The 9901-nt window shown below is 44.8% G+C and overlaps 1 protein-coding gene across 1 annotated transcript in view; it reads right to left on the bottom strand.

Moving 5' to 3' along the window:
* Nucleotides 1-9901, bottom strand: part of LOC144230293 (putative adhesion G protein-coupled receptor E4P) — a 38010-nt gene that overhangs the window by 22367 nt on the left and 5742 nt on the right. Inside the window, exons 3-5 of the mRNA XM_077762558.1 lie at nt 9084-9134; nt 6010-6129; nt 1774-1923 (exon numbers count right to left, since the gene is read on the bottom strand). Of these exons, the coding sequence (XP_077618684.1) occupies nt 1774-1923; nt 6010-6129; nt 9084-9134 (321 nt within the window). The remainder of the gene's footprint in view (nt 1-1773; nt 1924-6009; nt 6130-9083; nt 9135-9901) is intronic.

The following is a 9901-nucleotide window of genomic DNA, read 5'->3' as shown; positions in this document are numbered from 1 at the left end:
CTTTTTTAAGTTTATTTGAGAGAGAGAGAGAGAGAGAGAGAGAGAGAGAGAGAGGATGCACCAGTGGGGCAGGGGCAGAGAGGTGGAGGAGAGAGAGAGAATCCCAAGCAGTCTCTGTGCTGTCAGCATGGAGCCCAATGCAGGGCTTCATCTCATGAACTATGAAATCATGATCTGAGCCAAAATGAAGAGCCAGAGGCTTAACTGACTTAGCCACCCAGGCACCCCCAAATTTCCCTCTTCTTATAGGGGCACCAGTCATATTGTATTGAGGACCCACCCTCATCTGGTATGATCTCATTTTGATTTTATTAGATACACAGAGACTTTCTTTCCAAATAAGATCATGTCTCTAGGTTCCAAATCATGAATTTGGGGAGATTTTATTCCACCCAGTACATGAGGTAAGCAGGTTTCTGAAATAACTCAGTGATCTCTGTCACTTAGATCCCTCCTCCCCCTGATCAGACCCAGTGACTCACTGCTAATGAATAAAACTCAGCAAAAGTGATAGGATGTCACTGCTGAGACTGGGTTATAAAAGACTCCAACTTCTCTTTTGTTTGCATTCTCTTTCCAGCTATTCTCATGTGCTTGCTATAGCAAAGCAAGCCAGAGAGGCTGACAGATCTCAGGACTGAGGGCAGCCTCTCATCAACCAGCAGAAAGGGACTGAGGCCTTCAACCCAGTAGCCTTTAAAAAACTGAATCCTGTCAACAATCACACGAGTGAGCTTGAAAGCAGATCTGTCCCCAGGTGAGCCTTCAGATGAGACTGCATCCGTGCCCAACACTTTGACTCTAGCTGTGAGAAACCCTGTAGCAGAGGACCCAAGGGAGTTATGTACAGATTCCTGGCCTACAGAGACTCTGGGAAAATAGGTATTCTTTTAAGCCATGGCCATTGGGGCAATTTATTATGCAGTAACACTTAACTCATACAGTAGGTGCTATTGTTATTCCCATTTACAGGTGAGGCATATAGAAATTAGGGATTACCCAGAAGTCAGCTGGTTAAGTGGTAGAGCCAGAAGTCCAATGTAATGAACTCAAAATAAGAATGAGCAAACAGGTAACCAAACATGTTCTGGTGAGTAAGAACCAGGTTCTCATGTCAGAGAAGCAGTTACAAAAAAGGACAGAAGAAAGGCTAGAACAAGCCATGATGGATAAGAATCAGAGGTATCATGTGAACTCATAAGGTTTAGCATATAGACAAATATAGAAACTGGATTTAAAGTAAGCAGGGGAGAGAGGGGCTTGAGAGGCTCAGTTGTCTGAGCATTTGACTTCAACTCAGACCATGATCTCCTGGCTTGTGAGCTTGAGCCCCGTGTTGGGCTCTGTGCTGACAGCTCAGAGCTTAGAGCCTGCTTCAGATTCTGTGTCTCCCTCTCTCTCTGCCCCTTCCCTGCTCATGCCCTGTCTGTCTCTTGCGCTCTCAAACATTAAAAAAATATAAAAAAATAAAGTAAGCAGAGGAGAAACAAGTAGGGAAGTGTAGCGGAAAATCAGATGTCATCTTGGAAGCCCAGTAAAGAGACCCAGACAAGAGACTTACTCTTAATAAGACAGCTATGCAGGGACAGTGATTGGTGCTGGGGGCTTGGGTGGTGCCTTTTGAAAAAAGATTACCAGGGATAACAGGGGGATCCAAGATAAGAGCCAGGACACAGCTGTGCTCTCTTATCCTGGCCTGAAATGGATGGAGCTTTCAAAATCTTCCCTCTCCCCTCCTTTTTCACATTGGAAAGAGTTTTTGGAAATCCTTACCATAACACTCTTTATAACTGAACGTAAAGAAGCCAGCCACAAAGTTGAATGAAGAGTTTGGGATACAGCTGCAGTAGTAAGTTCCAATTGCATTTCTGCAGTAGGATTGTTTGCTGCACTTTGCCAGCCCAGTCTTGCACTCATCAATATCTGCAAATCAAGGGGAAACATCACTTTTCATTCTCATCAGACTGTACCACCATGCCTTGCACCAGGAGTCCAGAAGACCCAGCATCATTTATAAGCAACACCTATTCATGGATAAGATGACTCAGTGTCATAGAGGTGATAGTTCATCTCAAGTTAATTTAAAAATCCAATACAATTCCAGTGAGAAACATCAAGCCGGACTTTAAGGAGTAAGACAGTGGATACAATCATGCAGAATAGCCAGGAAAACCCTGCAGTGAGGACTTGCCTTACTAGATGCTGAAACACACTTTAATACCTCAATAAAACAAGTGCTGGTGCATGAATCGAGAAGTAGGCTAGTGGAAGAGACTAAAAGTCCAGCAACAGACCCACCCTAGAACATAATGAGTTTTGATGATGGTGGTGCACCAAAGCACTAAAGAAAGGATGAATGGTTCTTTCAATGCTTGGATCAGTTTGTTAAATCAACTTAAAACACATAGCAAGGAGCAAGAGGAAAAAGATAAAACAAGTGCATCTGCCCTTAAGAAATGGTACAAGTGAAGCATAAGGTTCACCTTTTGCTACCTAAGTCCTGGCACGTGCAATATTCACACATCTTACATCTATCTGCCACATCTATCTGAAGGACCAGAGTTGAGACTCAAGCACAGATGGAAGATGTCCTGAGCCAATCAATGACTCACACTTATTCCCTTTGTGGGAAGGACTAAGGACAAGCACACATAGCCAGTTGCAGCAACTTGCCTACTAGTCTGTTATGGGTTTTATTGGGCTAAGGGATGTGTGTTTTGGCTAGAAAGTACATGGGCCAGAATGGTTATCACCAACGAGTAACTGAATTAAGACCTCATAAATATTAAGTGCTTGTGTATATTATGTTTATATTGTGTATCTTGGGCATCAAACGCCTCTTATTTGCTGTAAACATTTAGCACCTATCTTCTTCGCACATATTTATTACTTCATGATTATTACTGTTGTTCTCTCCATTCCATTCTATGTTTAACACACACATGTTCTACCCACTAACTACTTATACCCATTTTTAAAATGTTTTTATTTATTTTTGAGACAGAGAGAGCATGAGCGGGGAAGAGGAAGAGAGAGGGAGAGACAGAGGATCCAAAGTGGGCTCTACACTGACAACAGAGAGCCTGATGTGGGATTTGATCCCATGAACCATGAGACCATGACCTGAACCATGAAAAACCTACCGAGATACCGTTTCTCACCTAGCATACTGGCAAGGCCTTCTGACATGTTCTGTCAGCAGGATGGGGAGACAGGTGATTTCATGTGTTGCTGGTGGGGATGCCAATTGGTACAACTTTCCTGGAATTAAATTTGAGGTAGCTAAACAAGCTAAGGTATGGATTTACATCTTAACTAAGCCACTTCACCTCTAGGACTCTACCCTGAAGATATATCTCCCACAAATATTGAGAAGAACCTAAGTCTTCAACTAAAATGCCCTCACACATAGAAGAGGGTTGAATAAACTATGATTCACCCACACAGCCACATAAAAGAGTGGGGAATATCTCTACATGAATTGGAGTAATTTCTAGGATATACTGTTAAGTTAAAAAAAAAAAAAAAAGCAATGCGCAAAAGGGCATCTCAGATTTCCTACCAAAGGTGTCAAAGTCAGGGAAAATGAGAAGACTAAATATCTGTCACAGACTGGTGACTCAGGAGCATGGCAATTAAACAGGATCCTGAAATGGTTCTTGAAGCAGAAAAAAAAAAAAGGACATTGGGAGAAAAATTGGTGAAACTGGAAAAAAAAATCTGGTTTGAATTCTGGTTTGTTTAACATCATTATACCAATATTAATTCCCTGGTTTTCATCACTGTAATTCGGTCATATTGTTGGCTAACCTTAGGGGAATCGGGTGAAGGGTAATACAGAATTCCCTGAGCTGTTTTAAAAAGTTTTAAAAATAGGGGCGCCCGGGTGGCTTAGTCGGTTAGGCGTCCGACTTTCGCTTAGGTCATGATCTCGCGGTTCGTGGGTTCGAGCCCCGCGTTGGGCTCTGTGCTGACTGCCAGCTCGGAGCCTGTAGCCTGTTTCAGTCTGTGACTCCCTCTCTCTCTGACCCTCCCCTGCTCATGCTGTCTCTCTCTCTCTCCTAGAAATAAATAAAACATTTTAAAAAAAAGTTTTAAAAATAGATACATCCAATGTTGTATGATTCCACTTACAGGAGGTCCCTAGAGGAATCAAATTAATGGACAGAAAGTATGATCATGGGAACCTGGGGCCTGCTGAAGGGAGAATTGGGAAGTTAATGTTTAGTGGAGACAGAGTTTCAGTTTTGCAAGATAAAAAAAGTCCTGGTGATGGAGGGTAGGGATGGTTGCACAACATTGTGAATACACTTAATTCCAATGAACTGTACACTTAAGAATACTTATAGTGACTCATGTATGTCAGAGTGGCTAAATTAACAACACAGGAAACAAGAGATGTTGGCAAGGATGCAGAGAAAGGGGAACACTCTTAACACTGTTGGTGGGAATGCAAACTAGTGCAGCCACTCTGGAAACAGTATGGAGGTTCCTCAAAAAGTTAAAAGTACAATTACCCTATGACCCAGCAATTACACCACTATTTACCCAAAGGATACAAAAGTGCTGTTTCAAAGGGGCACATGCATCCTGATATTTATAACACCATTATCTACAATAGCCAAGCTAGGGAAAGAGCCCAAATGTCCATCAACTGATGAATGGATAAAGAAGATGTGATATATATACACATATATACACACACACACACACACATATATATATATAATGCTAAGTGAAATAAGTCAGAGAAAGACATATCATATGATTTCAGTCATATGTGGAATTTAACAAAACAGATGAACATAGGGAGGAAAAGGAGAGGTAAACCATAAAACAGACTCTTAATGATATAGAACAAACTGAGTTTTGGTGGAAGGAGGTAGGTTGGGGGGATGGGCTAAATGGGCGATGGGGATTAAGGAGGGCACTTGTTGGGATGAGCACTGGGTTTTGCATGCAAGTGACCAATCACTAAATCCTATACCTGAAACTGATATTCTGCTACATGCCAACTAACTGGAATTTACATAAAAAATCTGAAATAAAAACACACAAAAACAAAAAATGTTTCACGAGTAAAAAAAATAGTTGCAATGATAAATTCTGTTGTGTATGTCTTACCACAATTGAAAAAAATGATTTAAATAAATAAATCTAATATTGTCTGATTTCACTCACAGGAGGTCCCTAGAGGAGTCCTATCCACAGAGACAGAGAGTAGATGGTGGGAGCGAGGAGGTGGGGAATCAGTGTTTCATGGGGACAGAATCTCTGTTTGGAAAGATGGAAGTTTCTAGAGATGGTTACACAACAACATGCATGTACTTAATACCACTGAGAGCTACACCTAAAATGGTTAAAATGGTACATTTTACATTACATATATTTTGCCACAATAAAATAAATCTTAAGTAGTCTACCATGGTCCGCTTTGCTTCTGAATTTACACAACTCCACCAAGCAGTTATCCAGCTTCACCAAATATTCAAGAGTGGTTTTTCTCTTTGGTGTACTCAAATAGACCATTAGAATTTGTGGAAATGAGAAAGGATTTTTTTTTTTTTGGCTGCAGCAGAAGGAAGTAGTGAAAAGAGAAACTGAAATACTAAGTTGATGCCACATCATGGACGATATTAAGTGCCAAGACACTAAGTTATTCATTTGTTCTCTTGGAAAAATTTTATTGGGTCTCTGTTACGTGACATTACTCTCTGTCCTCAGCACACAGCAATGGACAAAACAGACGTGGTCCCCACCCCCTGGGGATTCTCAGACTAACAAAAACCAGTGCTTGAAACACTGAGGGTCCTGGGACCTCTACCTTCCTCTAAAGAAGAGCATCAAGCCAGCCTCAGAGAGACTGAGGGGGACACACAGGGTAGGGACTTCTGTAAGGGCACTGAGACAGCCCTGACTTTTCTATCTGGTAGTACGACTCCACCTTTATCTCACTGGCACACTCATATATAACACACACCCCTACCCATTGTGGGATTCCACCTTTACCTTTGCACTTCTCGTGGGGCTTGATGTACTTCCCCCCAGACGTGGACTGAAATCCATCCTTACAAGCACAGTGGGTATTGTTGAAGCAGGCGGCGTTTTCAGGGCACTTGGGGCAGAGAGCTGCAGGGACACAGGATGGTTCCATTCATTCACTCACTCACTCGAGAAGTATTCCGTAAGCACTTACGAGGTCTCAGATACTGTGGTCAGGAGAAGTCCTCTTTGGAAGGGCGCTGGTAGCTCCGCTGTCCACCTCTCCCACTGCTGCACACAGATGCTTGCTGTGTCTGCCCTGCCGCATCCAGCCTCTGCCCCCAACACCGCTTATGCTCAACAGGAGACCCTCCCACTGTCAGCACCTGTGCTTCTCCACCTGAGGGCTTTCTCTGGCCACCAGAGTCGTCACATGGCAGGTTAGCAAGGGAGCAGATCCCTCAGTCAATGACTGACAGGAGTCAGTGTGTTTTAAAAAAAAGAAAAAAAAAGTGGTGCTTGGGTAGCTCAGTCTGTTGAGCATCCGACTTCAGCTCAGATTATGATCTCATGGTTCATGAGTTCGAGCTCTGCATCAGGCTCTCTGCTGTCTTCACAGAGTTTTAAGACAAAATTTTTTAATGTTTTATTTATCTGAGAGAGAGCGCAAGCGTGAACAGCGGAGGGTCAGAGAGAGAGGGAGACACAGAATCTGAAACAGGCTCCTGGCTCTGAGCTGTCAGCACAGAGCCCAACGTGGGGCTCGAACCCACGAACCCACAAACCGTGAGATCATGACCTGAGCTGAAGTCGGACGCTTAACCGACTGAGCCACCCAGGCACCCCCAGAGTCTGCTTTGGATCCTCTGTTCTTCCACCCCTCTCTTTGGACCTCCGCACTTGTGCTTACTCTCTCAAAAATAAACATTAAAAAAAAAGCCACAGAAGTACTTGGAGAGGGGCGGGGTAGACTCAAGCGTTAGTAATTTTTTTTAAAGCTTTTTTTTATTATCAGAAAAAAATTGTTGGCAAGCTGTAGAGAAACTCTAACTCTGGTTACAGTTGTAAAATGGTGCAGCTACTGTGGAAAAGTCTTCAAAAGTCTTAAAAAAAATTTTTTTTTTCCATTAGAACTACCATATGAGAGGCGCCTGGGTGGCTCCCTCAGTTAAGTGTCTGACTCTTGGTTTTGGCTCAGGTCATGAGCTCATGGTTCATGAGTTCAAGCTCTGCATCGGGCTTTGTGCTGATGGCAGAGCCTACTTGGGATTTTCTCTCTCTGCCCCTCCCCTGCATGTGTGCACGTTCTCAAAAAAAAAAAAGAATTATTATATGATACAGCAATTCTATATTTAGGTATATATCCCAAAGAACTGAAAGTAGGGTTTTGAAGAGATATTTGCACACCTGTGTTCTTAGCATTTTTCACAGTAGCCAAAAGGTAGAAACACTCCAACTGTCCACGGACAGGTGGATAAACAAAATGTGATCGGTCCACATGATGGAATGTTATTCAGCTTTAAGAAAGGAGGAAGTTGCAACACGTGCTACAACATGGATGATCCCTGAAGACATTACGAGATGTAAGTAAAGCAGTTACCAAAGGACGACTACTGTTTGATGCCACATAGAGGAGGTTCCTAGAGGAGTCAGATTCCTAAAGACGGAAAGCACATGGTGGATCCTGGGGCTGGTGGGAAGGATGATGGGGAACTGTTTAGCAGGGAAGAGTTTCAGAAGAGGAAAAATGTTCTGGAGGTGGGGATACTTACACCACAGTGTAAATGTGTTTGATGCCACTGAGCTGCACATTGAAAAATGATCGTGATGATGAATTTTATGTAGTGTGCATTTTACCACAAGTTTAGAAAGATAAATAACAGCTTCCTTGCTCATCGAGGGGAATAATGTCGGGGTGCACACCCCTTAGTACATCCCAGTTCCCGCTGTTACATGTAACCTGCTTGACAATGGACCCTTATGGCTCCTTGCCTTCCCAGGTAATTTCCCACTCCCACCTGGCATTTCCTGGGATCACCTGTGATGATGGAGCATACCGCAAACTGACAGGCTGCAAACACCCCCTCCATCCCCAGGTGGGATGTGTGACATTCCCAGGGCACTCCAGGTGGCCCAAGAACAAAGGGAAGAGGAAATAACAAAGGTTTAACTGATAGAGATCATGGTCCTGCAGGAGCCAAGTCTCCATCACCTTCCATCCTGATGTGGGAAACAAAGGCAGAAGGAAATGGTAGATAGAACTAAATTTTCTTATAACCTGCAGCCCATTGACAACTACTTGAGGCAGGCAGAGTAAAATATTGCTCCAGGAATTCCTTACTGTCTTAATGTCACTGCTTTGTTACAGGGAAACACAACCTTAGCCTGACACTAGTTAAGCTTCCAGTATCCTGTGAGTCTTCTTTAGCATATGATAATCTCACTGGAAACTTCCCCTGAACTTTACCTTCTTGGACTCCATAGTATAAAACCGGTCTCTCCTCATGGTCCAGGGCAGCTCTTCCAGCCCACAGGTCCTGTCCCCGTGCTTCAATAAATCATCTTTTTGCACCAAAGACGTCTTCAAGAATTCTTTATTGGTCGTCAGCTCCATACCCCACGAACCCCACTATCACCCCAAGGCCTCGACAACCTCCCAGATAAATGACTTGTTCTCAGCTCCTTTTCTCAGGGTCTGCTTCTGGAGGGACGCAACCCAGGACGCGGCGTAACAACACAAGTGTCTCCTGCCCTCGTTGGACACAGACTCTGGGAAAGAAAGGGCAGGGTTCACCATCCACCAGCTGTGTGGCCTTGATCCTGCTACTTCTCCAGAGGGCCCTTGGGGTCAAGTGAGGACAGTGTCAGCACCTCCTCTGCCGGAAGGTCAGGACTGAATGGGATGTGTGTGCAATTTGCTCACCATGGAACCTGGTGCAGTGATGATGCAAAGGGGGAAATGGTGCTTGGGAGCTGCAAGCAATAGGCAGAAGGCGGCAGGAGTTATGTCGTCTCCCCTGAAAAGGGCTCCATCCCTCTCCGTGAGGCAGGTTGCAGACCCCAATTTCCTTCCCCTGGAATTGGGCAATGACTAAGCTCACCTCCAGAATTCCTGACATGTGATCCTGACAGAGTCAGCAGGACAGTGAGGCCTGGAACAGAGACAGGGGGACAGTTCAGTCTGGCTGAAGCCCGGAGGGAATAGAAGCTTCGTCTCCCACCTGTGCTAACTTCACCGCAATCAGGAAGGGCATTATATACTAACAGCGCGGGTCCCAGGCCCTCTGATTGCAGCTGTAAGAGGGTCTACACCCAGTTTCAATCTAGGAAGGTTTGTGTGTGGGCGTTGGGGGGGGTTTCCCACACTTACAATCAGTGCTCTGACACCAACTAGGTGTCCTCCAATTTAGCTAAACTTCCACACCATCTTCCCAGAGACAGCAGCAGACCCCATAGGTTAAAGGCTTGCTCCCACAAGCCCCCCCCCTTTCAGAAGCCTTAGAAAGCCTAGGTTGTTATCTGCTCCTCGAGTTGCATTAATGCGCTAGAGCAGCTCACAGAACCATTTCAGTTACTAGGTTGCTGACCTGTTAGGAAGAGGTATCACTCAGGAACACGGGAGGGAGGGGACGTATGGAGCAAAGTACCGGGAAGGGCGCAGAGCCTCCTTGCCATCTCTGGGCCGCCACTCGCCCCAGACCTGCTTCACCAGCCCCAGCAGCCTCTAGAGTCTTCAGGAGGCTTCCTCACTCAGGCCCAGGGGACTAGATCCTTGGCCTTGGCTGCTCTTCACCCTCCAGCTCCTCGCCCCGCCCCAAAAATCAGGGGGTGGAGCTGAAAGGGCTAGCCTTCTAGTTCAACGTGATTGGCTCCCCTCCACCAGCCCCGCCCCCAGATCCCAGTCCCTCCCCATCCCCCA

The sequence above is a fragment of the Crocuta crocuta genome, unplaced genomic scaffold (genome assembly GCF_008692635.1).
Source record: "Crocuta crocuta isolate KB4526 unplaced genomic scaffold, BGI_CrCroc_1.0 scaffold759, whole genome shotgun sequence".
In the NCBI taxonomy this organism is placed as follows: domain Eukaryota; kingdom Metazoa; phylum Chordata; class Mammalia; order Carnivora; family Hyaenidae; genus Crocuta; species Crocuta crocuta.
The sequence above is the reverse complement of the archived record's forward strand: the minus strand, read 5'-3'. Positions and strand labels throughout refer to the sequence as shown.